General features: G+C 36.9%; 2 protein-coding genes across 3 annotated transcripts; both read right to left on the reverse strand.

Moving 5' to 3' along the window:
• Window positions 1-3727: 3727 nt before the first annotated feature.
• Window positions 3728-4959, reverse strand: LOC140767193 (uncharacterized protein PHLOEM PROTEIN 2-LIKE A4-like). The gene is made up of 3 exons (XM_073107021.1): window positions 4802-4959; window positions 4422-4534; window positions 3728-4273 (listed from the first exon to the last, which is right to left on the reverse strand). Exons 1-3 carry the CDS (start codon window positions 4868-4870, stop codon window positions 3895-3897), a joined length of 561 nt encoding a protein of 186 aa, XP_072963122.1. The 5' UTR covers window positions 4871-4959; the 3' UTR covers window positions 3728-3894.
• A 1687-nt stretch (window positions 4960-6646) lies between these two features.
• On the reverse strand, window positions 6647-12554 carry LOC140766659 (peptidyl-prolyl cis-trans isomerase FKBP17-1, chloroplastic). Of its 2 annotated transcripts, XR_012105481.1 has the most exons (5): window positions 12270-12554; window positions 8470-8592; window positions 7632-7748; window positions 7231-7470; window positions 6647-7162 (listed from the first exon to the last, which is right to left on the reverse strand). XR_012105481.1 is itself a non-coding variant. In XM_073106171.1 (4 exons), exons 1-4 carry the CDS (start codon window positions 12552-12554, stop codon window positions 7348-7350), a joined length of 648 nt encoding a protein of 215 aa, XP_072962272.1. In that variant the 3' UTR covers window positions 6647-7347. The 2 variants fall into 2 exon arrangements, 1 of the variants encoding a protein (XP_072962272.1); XM_073106171.1 differs by having other exon boundaries at window positions 6647-7470.
• Window positions 12555-12647: the final 93 nt, after the last annotated feature.

Consider the following 12647-nt stretch of genomic DNA (forward strand, 5'->3'; position numbering starts at 1 on the left):
ATAAGATCATGTCGGCCGTGTGAAGAGTGAAAATACTTTGACACCGATATATGTATCTAAACTCTTGGCAATATTTTTAACTCTTTGCTTGAATAAATATGCAGAATAGAATGTAACAAGTAAAATAAGGTGAACACCAAAATTTTTGACGTGGAAAAATTCAACCAGGGATCCAAACTCGGATTAAACCAATTGCTAATTAACTGCAGCAGTTATCAAGACTAACATACAAAACAATCTGTCAATCGACTCAATCCCTACGACTTTGGTTATCTACTTCCCATGATCGATCTCTAATCTTAATAACTATCAAAATTAATCTTTTGTCTTGGTGACTCTTAAGACCAAATCCTTAATGTGTACAAGATTAGATAGATTGGTCGATGAACGAACGTTATTTCTTCAAAACTTCACTTCAAAAGCGATAGCCAATCTGTGTATGGTTAGAAAATTCCAATTCTTATATACCTTATAAAGATAATGTCAAATCTAAGTCAGATCAGGTCTTATGTAACTCTACAATTTGTTAGTTATGTGGGAGCATTCAAATATTGTCCGAGTGCATTAAAACACGACGACTTATTTTTTTAAGCACTTCCGAACGACAAAATATACACTTCTATATGTGTGAACGTGTTGATAGAGTGCATTCGAACGACCAGCACACCATCTCTGTATGTGTGAACGGCTACAGGGTACATAAGAATGTGCTGTAAATGTATTGTGAACGCGGTGACTTTTCTGCTCTAAATCTCAAAAGGTTTCGATCCAAATCATATCAAAACTTATAGAAACGGTCGTGTACAAATATAGAAACACTTAGAATATGTTGTACACGCTTGCCGACACTAAAAATCTAATAAAGAGTCGTATGAAAAAAATTATGCTTCAGAATAAATTCATAACGAATCGTATCGCCGACAAATTTATTCACTCAATCTTTAGGATAATATCCCGATACATGTACGGAGGCAGTACATGTTGGGCATTCTTTGGAATAATTATCATCTTTTCCCTTCTTTAATTTTTCTCATTCGCCATTAAGGTATAGGAGGACATAAACGATGTAATTTTCATCATCAAGGTTCATTTCTGAATTTGGAATGGTAGATAATTAAGCACAGCAAAGACATACCTTAATCCTAGACTTTACGATAAGTCAGACGTTAATAAAGATATCGATCACGACGGAAATTTTCTCAACTAAGTAACTAGAGATAGTTGAAAGGATCTGATCTTGAAGTTCTGAACAACTTGACTGAAAGTGATACAAGAATCCGATGCTTTGACGACATCAATACTATGACTATACCAACCCAGAATTTCTAAAAACTACGTGAATGGTTGTTTTATGAGATTCCTATTCTGTGTTTATTATTAAGATATCAACGAAAAGAAAAACTAGTCATAGATTAAGCGGTTATTCGCCGCAGCAACAGCAGCAGCAGCAACAATAAACGAAGAACATGGCATCAAACAACAAACGATCATTGTTAAAAGTTGAGATTGTGCGTATCAGACACTATAGCAGGTATATACTAAGATGAGATAGATATAGAAGGTGAATATAGCCCAGCACTAGGAAGAATCCATTGCCGACATAGAAAAGATAATGGAATTCTCTTCTCATTTTTCAAAACCGTCACTTCTCTTTGTTGGCAGGTGGAGAGAGAGAGCTTTAAAAGTTCATGCATCGCTGTAACAATAGTGGCATTAATTATCAAAACTGGAACTGATTCATCCCATCTATGAACAGAATAACATTCCTTAATAAATTAAGAAGAGCTTATAGATATCTATAAAGTCAAAGTCCGTAATAAAACTTTCAGAAAATAATCGATGTGGAACCAGAGAAAGAAACTTAGCCGTCGGGTAGGTCGGCAAAGTAAAGGAAAAGATCGAGTGGACACATGTCGATTGAGCGAGTCTAATCAATTTTTTAAATTTGATACTCTAAACCAAATAATAGTTTTTGGGTTAGATACTGTATCTATTGATGCAGTATTTATAAAAACCTTCAACCAAACAACCCTTTAATTGTGGGGTACGTTCACAAAGTAAAGAAATATATAGCAATCATTTGATATTAGATTGCAACCATTAATTGAAGCCCCAACTAACTTCTGCTGCTGTGTGTGGGGGCTACTTGTTTTCCACCCTCCTTTGAAGCAATGCATGCATGCATCCATTAATAAACATGAAGAGATTGAAAGTAGCAAACTCTCACCTTTTGATTATTCTTCCATTGTTTTCGCATGAATCGTCCCGAACTTGGCAAATTTAAGATCGTCGTCCTTCTCTATGTGAAACAATTCCAACCTGCCACGTGCCTCCTGCATGAGGTTGCATGAGGTTCACGTGACTAAGATCAAATTAATAAAAATAATATATAAGCCTATAAGCCACAATAAATTGATAGAAAGAAGGTGGAGTGCCCTAAAATAAAGTACATGCTAAATTTAACCACATCATATCATGGGTGAAAACATTCACAAAAAAAAAAAAAAATCAAAAGAAATAAGAGATGTCTAATGCTGTACTAAGCAAAAGCTCTCACTGCGATTGTAGTCGATATGTATTATATGTTAAATATAGATGAACTTAATGCTTAACAATATTATTGCCTCTAATAAGATCATGCATAAAAAAATTTCGACAAAGTTTATGCATTTACATCCAATATTTTATATATATATAAAGTCCCCTGCTCCTTTTCTTTATTTTTCATTCTCGTCCCGTTCTTTATAACTCAAAAAAGAAAGGGTGGCACTTTTCTTTTGAGAAGTTATTATGCAGATGCGAAGACAAGCTGTATGCCCCAAGAGGTCGGCATGGGGGCCCTAGAGGTCAGTACAAAAGTATTATCTTCTTTCCAGCAGTGATAGTTGAAGGCATGGGGACCGAATATGCTAAAGTTTGGGAAATCACTAATCAAGCCCTATCGGATGAGACCACTTTGAAACGCCTTTTTTTACTCCGTTATTCCCCTCACCGAAAAAGGATTGAACTGGCTGGCTGCCTTTTGTAACGCGCATACTCTAATTCTCTTCTACGAACCTACAACTCTCTTTACTAAGCGAACCTCTCATTCGAGGATAGATGATTAGTAAGGAGGGAACCCTTTCTAGATGCATTTCACAAATCCAATGGACAAATTCTCACATCACTGTGTGATATATATATTCATACTAAAACATCAATCCAACATATAATGTATGAACGATATTTTTATCTTCAATCATCTCTATATATGTCAAGAGACAAGCATTAAAATATGTTAGTTAGTATGGATCAGACTCTCCCGCATGTCATTAGGCCCATCGATCTAGATCCACACTTTACCATACATTAGGTTTACTCGCTAGCATATGTACTGTCACACCCCCAAAAGAGAAAATACATCTAATGGTAGAACCTTTTTTCCATTACTTGATGAATAATTGATTAATTGTTCGTCATCGCAGATTAAGGACCTTAGACGTAGGCCCTTAGTTTAGGGCAAAAACTAAGCTACTACCGATTTCACAAAAAATAATTCAGGAAAAGGGGCCAAAACTATCCAAACTAGGCTCAGCCCGAATGAGCGCAGGCCAGCCTAGCCACAAGGCTTGGGCTAAGCCACTTTGGATTTTTGTTATTATTTTTCTTCTCTCAGTAGGAGGAAATTATCTAATAAGGTGGTCATTGCATATCTATTCTACTCCTCTCCAATAAAACAAGATGGCGATTCTTAGTACAACCTTTTATTTCTGGCACATTCCAAAAGGTACATTACTTCTCACACAAATGCAATCATTTTTAAACAAAATGAACATAAGACGAAGAAGATAACTCCATTAAATAGACCATAAGAACGTATCATAGTACGTGATAAGTGAAAATTGAGGAAGACTCTCACGCTTTCTTTGGCCTCAGTTCAACTCCTCCAAGAATTATGCCACCCTTCCACCACTGGCTTTCAACTTCATACATGCCAAATCTCACAATTTCCTTGTCATGATGGCCTGAGGGTAAGTCGAACACCCCAGCATAAATTGGTTGCAATGTTTTGTCCTCTCTGAATGTCTCCAAGAGTACACTCCTCCTGTGCTTCTTGCCATCTGGTGTTACCACTTCAAATATGACAGGGGTGTGGTGCCACCCAAATGCATCATCCTTGAATTTGATGTGGAAGAAGACTTCAAAGGTCTTACAATGTGATAGCCTGTTTATCTCCACCTTGCCGGTTACTTCAATCCAGGACACCTGAATGAGCTCTGCACCCTCTTCAAATCTAAAAACAACCGAGAGGAGTAATTAAGAACGAATCTGTTAACAATCATTTGAATATAAAAGATTAAAGCCGCTTAAGTAGTTGGCGAGTTAACATGGTATCAAAGCTGCTAGGTTCTTATCGAATATTGCATCGGTATTGTTCATACTTCCATTCACTGAGCTTGACCCACTTCCAGAACCTGTCACTATTGCCCCATATTATGGTCAAGGCCTTTGGAGATATGCAGATAGCATCACCTTCTTTCTTAATCAAATTTTCCTGTATCATTAAAACAAATAAGTTGCACATTTATCACACCACCAATTAATCAAAATTGCATCTCTAAATATTTTCACAATGTGGATCAGAGAACTTTACTAGTTTGCTGGATTAATGCTTCGTTAAAACTAGCAGAAGCACAGAAGAAGAATTGTCTTCAGAACATACGTTCTTAACTGAAAATCTATGAAAAGAACATGAAACCACTGACATTGGAGATGATAGTAAACAGATCTCCAATTCCAAACATCTTTGATTTCAACTTACGCTATCGATCTTGTCAGAACCGTTCCAGTGCGAGCTGTTGAGTTGCGCGGCATGGGCTTGATGATTCATTTTTGCCTTCAATTGCTTCTGATGAGGTTGTTCTCCTTTGCTCTTCTTTACCCTTATTTATATACCAAAGTAAGATGCCTCAGATACACTTTCTGAGTCACTCCCACGTAATTATACGTCCACGTTTCTTCCTTCCTTCTTTTCCAAGGACACAGTTAGGTGTTTCACCTCATGGTTTGTACGTCAGAATATTTGCTTTGGCAATCAGATATTGGACCACTGGTGATAAATCTTTGCAAGGTTGTGGAAGGCAGCAGTAACTTTCGGTTCTTTAATTAGTGTAGGCGTGTGGAAGGAGGATAAGATGATCATGTTGGCCATATGAAGGAGTATAACTTGCATCATCTAAATATTCCTCTACTTGGATGATACTTCCTCTCTTCTTGATGCTTGAGATAACTAGGAACACAAGTTCAAAGCGAATTGTATTGCTGACAAATTTATCTATTCACTCGGTCACGTAGAATAGTTTTGTCGTAATCTATCTCCTTCTCCAGTTGTCTTTAAAGTTTTGTTTACAGCACTACGATGCTTTATTGAGCTATAGAGCTGGAATCATTCTTGGTCCAAATACGCCAGACAAAACATCTATATATATATGTTGATAGTAACATACATTACCTGCTAATAAATATCATCTGCAACCATGAACTAGCTTGCCATTTGCTCATTTCAAAAGCATAGGCTACATACCATGTTATTTTGATCATCATCATCATCATCATCAAGGTTAATGATTTCTGAACTTGGAATGCCAGATAGGTACAGGAAATTTAGAAAGAAAAAAAGAGAGTATCAAATATACCTTAATCGTAGAATATACACGATGTTAAACATTAACAAAGTTCTCCCGTAGAGATTTCTCAACTAATAAAGCCAATGATGGTTCAAAGAAGATGAGAGCAACTTTATGGAAAGTGATAAAAACATTGGACCTGCTTCAAGGGAATCCGATGCTTCCACGACATCAATACTAGGAGAAACGATGAATTTCTAAAACAATGTGAACGGTTGTTTCCTTCTCATGAGATTCCTCACATTATTTTTTTTATAAAAAAAAAAAGTAGTCGCATATTAAGAATATTTTGACATCTTGCACCAAATCCGAGTCATCAAATTACGACAGGTTGCGGGCGACGGTGAGATTGTGCAACATCACATTGCGCATGCCTATTTTAAGTTAAGAAAATTTGTATATAACATCATGCTTGTATAACGTAGTAATTATGATTTACATCTTATATTTTTATAATTTACAAATCGAGTCTTATGATTTAACTAATATATGCAGAAAAAATTATATGTTAGATTTGAACTAACACTGTGAGAATATTCTGTTAAGTATAGATATTTTATTTCTAAAATAACTAAAATACTATTATTTCCAGAATAACTAAAATGCCCTTGCTATAACTCGGTTGAGAATTTTTCGTAATTTTTTAGTATAGTTAACTGAATTAAAAGACTTTCTTAAGTTTAACTAACTAATCTAACAGCAAAGTATTTTTTACATATATTCGTTTAATCATAGGGTTTGATTTGTAAATAGTAAAATATATATGGTGTAAATCATAATTTTAATAAAAGACATGGTATTATATACAAATTTAAGACTATACAATAACATGACAAATTCCTGTATTTTTTTGTAGCATAATAAATATAATAATAATAATAATATTATTATTATTATTATTACTTTCTAGCAACATCTTCAGAAATTACACAAATTGTAGTCGGTATAAGTATTACAGAAGCAAAAGCAGTATCATTTGCAGAAGCTTTCCACATACATAACTTCTTATATTGATACGTTCTCACAAGACCTGATGAACTTCCATAGAAAAATATACAAGAATCCTAATTATTGATTCATTCGACTGAAACGATGTTACAGATATTGTATCCACTACAAACAGGGGAGAGAAATAGTGGTCAAGTGATTCAGAACTTTATACTAATGTGAAATAAGGATCACCTAGCTGCCCTCTGAGCTTTAGTTCTTTGTATGGCTAACATAGAAACTATAGTAAATAACATTTGATCAAGCTCAACCCCAAGATTAACACGACAATGTTTAAGACCTCTTCCTTCATATGATGCTCGACCACAGGCTCATTGACGACGAGGTGGATTTGGGAGCCTTCAAGGATGTCAAAGTGCTCACTGTAATAATATCTGACAGTTGAAATCTTCTCTATCATCTCATGGACTGTGTGTCAAAGAACCCAATCTCTATGGCAAATTTTCACTCTCAAATATTTGGAATTCGTAACGGACTTTGTTCTAATCCTATAGGATCCAACACAAATCTTGTTATAAATAGTAAAATAAAAAATATATATATATATTATACTCACATTCACTTATCTATCATGGTATGGATTTGGTGTTCATAATTGAAGGTGCTGCTTCTTTTAAAATGCTTCATGCATCTTCTCTTCAGCAATGTGGACAGAAGCAAGAAATAGAGGCCCTCATGGCTGCCTTACTCTGACAAGTTCGATATCGAAGACGAGCGTGCCAAGAGTAGAACCTTCTCCATTAGCGAGGCGAGTTGGATTGAAAATGGTGGTGAATAACCTCTGCCGGTCAAAGAACTGCATATTAGAGCAAGTCATTAGGGAACTCTGCATAGCTAACTCACATTTATATATATATATATATATATATATAAATATATATATGACAATAAGAATCCCTTTTGTTCTAACTCAGAATGAGTCATAAATATAATCTCTCAGAGAACCAGGACAAGTACATTAGGTGGTATAGGTTCCTGCGATGTGCTCTGATATCCTTGTGATGGTGGAATTATCACACGGCGGATACCCCCCACACTCATGGACTTGACCGCTGCTTCAATTCCTGATATAACCTACAAATCAATTCAATTGATGTGTAGTGTCCATAAAGTTTTAAGAAATAATAGAAGATATAAAAGAACCAGAATAAAGAATCATTGCTTTCCGTGCACTGCATAAATGAGAAAATTACTCTCTACAACCCTGTATGAAGATGGTGCTTAATCTGAACTTGAAACTCCCACAAATTTATTCTGTGCAGAGAACACAGCATCTCAAAAATAAATGATTTTAACAATAAGAAGGTCATAAGTCCACAGCCGTGATCACTGGAAATAAAAGCAGTGTTCACATAGAAGACTTATTTGCATAAGATTAACCATGTCCAGCGAAAGTATTGTCCATCATATCTCACTAATCTCATTTAAATTGTTAATCTTCGATAATACTTAATTGCTTACACTTGTTCAACTAGTAATCAGAAACACTAGTTGCTCATGAATTAGTTGGAATACATCCTGACAATATGAGATATAACGATCCACCAATTGGAACCTCTAAAGACCTATATTACATGCACTATCAAAATACCTATTATGTGACCACAAAAATTTAATTCAGAAAGGAAAAGGATTCCACTCCAAAAATTAATAAAAAACAATTAATATATAGAAAGAGAACAGCGAGCATATCTGCCATCTACTAAACGAATCATAAGTAGCTTAAGAGACACTTAAACTGATGACTCCAAAGAAGAACTTTACTAATTAAACAGTACAGGGCTTCTTTCCTTACTTTTCCTGATCCCACAAAAAAGACAAATGGCACAGCTTCACCCATCTCATCCTTGTGATCATAGGTGGAATCAAAGCGCCATCCCTGTTTTGCTGCCAATCTTCCATAATAATGAATTGCAACCTTTAGTACAAAGAAAAGAGAAATAAAGGTTAAAATGCCTTACTCCAACATGAAGAAAGAATATTTAAAGAACTCAAGGTTGTTTTACAAAAGAGTTTGAGAATGAAAGCTTTCCTCCTGTCTAGCATCTACTTACAAAACCAAAATTCCTCCTAACTTCAGAGGATAACAAGAGACTTAATCTGGAACTCCGTAAAAAAAGTTAGAAAACTTGCATGTTTTCAGTAGATTTGGGTATTCAATTCTGTATCATGACACAATGATATGACCATAATTATTTCAATTGCTTGTTTCAGAAACCAAGTATATATCAGAGAGTATCCAACTCATCTAAACCTAAGTAGATCTAAGAATACTTCCGATTTACTTAAAACATTTAATTTCGATATAGATTGAAACACCCAAACCTCCAAATACACGTATATACCGCGTGGATAAATCTTCCCATGCGGTGCATCCAACTTGTCAGTAATATGTTTCCACAAGACACATAAAAATATAGGTTTATACCATAAATAATCTCAAGCAAAATATGAGTCCGGATACAAGTTCCACAGGCCACAACAAGCCTTCAAAGATACACGTCCAAAATACAACTCCAATCATAATACTCTTACGGGGCTCAATATAACTAATAGAAATATAGGTAATTATAAATGATCTGCTTTCTCTAACTCTGAAATAATGCCACCAAGAAGTGGTGAGTACAAAGTCCAGCGAGTAGAATACATACAAACCATAACAATGAAATCATAAATGCATATTCCAATGCATGCCTATAATTGATAATAATAGAATAAGCTTATCTAAATGACTTACAATGAGTTACTAAATTAGTGCAACGATATAGACTACACGGTACTATCCTCGAACATATAAGCTCCTAATTATATAAAGATAAGCTTACACATAGTATTTACATGCAATGCTTAGAAGTAAAAAGGTAGTTTTCCTCATATTCACACTAGTCAATAAGGGTTAGTCATCACGTGTTTGCGTTAATCATGATTAATATGCTCACCGAGCTATTTACCACATAATTTAGATATTCTTCAAAAGTTATCAATCATGTAACCATCCATCATCTCATACATCAAGGAGAGATATATACACACCTAGCAATAATATCATCCAAACATGCATGGCGAAACTGTATGTGATAGGTTGTCTGTGGTTATCCGACTAAGAACATCAGTCAAAGGCTCATATCTTATTATCTCTAAATCATCACCGTCCTCAGCGGAATAATCAAGAGCCCTCAGCTCATCAGTGGATGCCATGACTCTATATTGTCGGGTACCACTAGAGATATATCATCACCTTACAATCATGTTTTTACTATTATCATAATTTAGTTCTGACTATGCAGTGTAATTACTTGAATACCACTCAGACTAACGATCTCAGGTATATGCCACTAATAGTATAAGTCAATTCTACCCTTAACCCCGGGCTGAGCGAGTAGAAGGTACTGCTTAGTCAGAACCCGACAAGCTAATAATAGGTGGAAGTGATGTAGTGTCTGTTAATGTATAAGTCATGTCATAATTATCATGGTCATTACATTCTACATTCACTACAGATGTTTATATAAGAGTGTCTCATACCAGGATACATGTAGATCATAGTTACACTAATGCATGTGCTAACATTAACATTCTCAAAACATTATGAAGAATATACTATTAATAACTACACATACCGGGATACATAATAGTTACACCAAATGTATATACTAACATTAGCATTCTTACAATATCATGAAAAGTATACTATCAACAACTGCACATACGAGGATACATAATAGTTATACTAAATGCATGCGCTAAAGTCATACGTAAGGTTAGTGAATTAATAGATTTAATTACCTTATTAGAGAATTTAGGTTTAAACATATCACATGAATTAGGTTTACTATTTAGCTAATAAGAATTTATCTTTAGACGAGTAATTAGGCTAATTAATAAGGTAAGGATAAAGAAATAGGGCTTATAAGGTCCAAATAACTCTATTGGGCCTAGATTGGGCTTTAAGTTTAGCCCAGCTCACCACAGGTGCCTAAGAGATGTGCTAGATTGGGATGGCCCCAAATTAGTAGTACAAGGTTTTGTGGCTTGCGGTCCAGCCCGCAGTCCACACCAAATGGCTTTGGTGGGCTGCAGTCCAACCGCAGCTAACCAATAATGAGTTTGTAGGCTGCGGTCTGATCGCGGCCCACCTAATAGTGGGGTTGTGGGCTACGGTTTGAATGCAGCCCACCTCATAGTGGGTTTGTGGGCTACGTTCTGACTGTAGCCCATAAAGGAATGGGTTGTGGGCTGCGACCGCACCCCACCAGAGAGTGGGTAGGGGTTTTACTTAACCCCCCACCCTCCTCTATCATTTCCTTCTAAGGGAAGGAGATAGAGGAGGAGGCGTGGCCACCATCGAGGCCGATGGTGCCGGTGGCGTAGCCACGAGGCCAAGGGAAGGAATGACGGTCAGAAAGTGGGAAGAAAAGAAAAAAAAGGAGGAGGATTCAAGCTCGAGGGCGACGGAGCGGAGCCCGAGGCCGCGGTCGAGCATTAAGGACCACCCTCCTTGTCCACGGGGCAGCAGGAGTAGCTCCCTGACCGCGGGTGGCGAAGTGCACTCCATGGCCGGCGGCCATGGAGGTCCCCTCCCGGAGCTCTCGGATTGGACGGTTAGACGCGAAGTCGTCGAACGCTGAGGACTCCGATCAAGACAAGGTGAGGCGGATTGATTACCGAAATTAATCGAGGAGTTTAGGGCCTTACCGAGAGGGTTTTAGGACTTGGGTTCGCATGGGTCGACTCCGGGTCCGAGGCTTCGTTGGCTTTGGCGTTGTGCACAAAAAGAAGAGAGGACGGGGCACCAGTTGAGATGCACGACACACGTGCTTGGCTCGTGCGAGAGAATTTTTTTTTTTTTTAATTCCGGGTGTTACATAAATCCTGAAACCTTCATCTTAGTGTCAACTTGCTGATATTTTCACCAATTTTAGCCAAGTTGTCATATTTTAGAACAACACATTAGTCTTCCTCATTTCTTTTAGTTACTCATTCAACTTAAAGTACACAACCTACTCTGAATATTAACCTAACAAATCTAGATATTAACCTATTTTAGCTCTTACATAACATGAAACTAAGCTAATACAACAGAAAGAACAAGAAAAGAAAAAGTTCATATATACCTTTCAACAACTATAATTGAGAATTGAGAATGAAGGACCTCAACTGTTGCAATTCAGACAAAGACAACATCAGATTAAGCAGAAAAGATTGCACCTTTCCAAATAACAGTTTTTCCCTTCTAAAATCTCTAATTTGCGTGTATACCCTCCTAAAGTTGCTATTTTGCTTGAAAGTCAAAGCACCTAGTGTTAATGTTAAGATTTCGTCAACTTTTTACTATAAAAAGACATTAAAACCCTGATTCTTATTCACGTACATTCCTTACAGTTAAAGGCTATTTATGTCTTTTAGTCTGTTAAATTACTAAGATCGAAAAGTAAATCCACCCAAATTCTATTATTATAGGGTCTGAATGATACACATGCAAATATGAAATAAACAAGGGTTTACACGCAAAAGACCTTCATCTTTAATCGAATGGATAATGGAACTAAGGAGAAGCGAAACGGATCGATCGAGTAGTTCTATTAGTTTGCATACTTGATCACCGTCGATTGGGGTTGGTCCAGTTCCAGCGCGGAGATCCAAGGCTTTGACTCCACCGGAACCAGGGATCTCGAAGAAGCCCCCAAGAGGAGGAGGAGGAGGCGGAGGAGGAGGTGCGGCTGCGGCGAGAGAGAGGTGGGCGGAGGAGAGGAGGATTGCGGCAGAGGAGGTAGAGAGGAGGAGTCTCCTAGTGGTACCAATTAGTGTTAGTGCTAGGGTTTTGGGATGGGGAGCGGTGGGCGGAAGAGAGGGAAGAGCCATGGAGAAGACGAGAGCCATTGAGTTTTTCTCTACTATTTTTTTTTTCTCTTTTTCTCTAAAATGACCCCCAACGGTTTGGCGCGGATTCTCACGAACCACGAAGGTCTAATC

The sequence above is a fragment of the Typha angustifolia genome, chromosome 9, assembly GCF_048772165.1.
Source record: "Typha angustifolia cultivar Huaian chromosome 9, ASM4877216v1, whole genome shotgun sequence".
Classification (NCBI taxonomy): Eukaryota; Viridiplantae; Streptophyta; class Magnoliopsida; order Poales; family Typhaceae; genus Typha; species Typha angustifolia.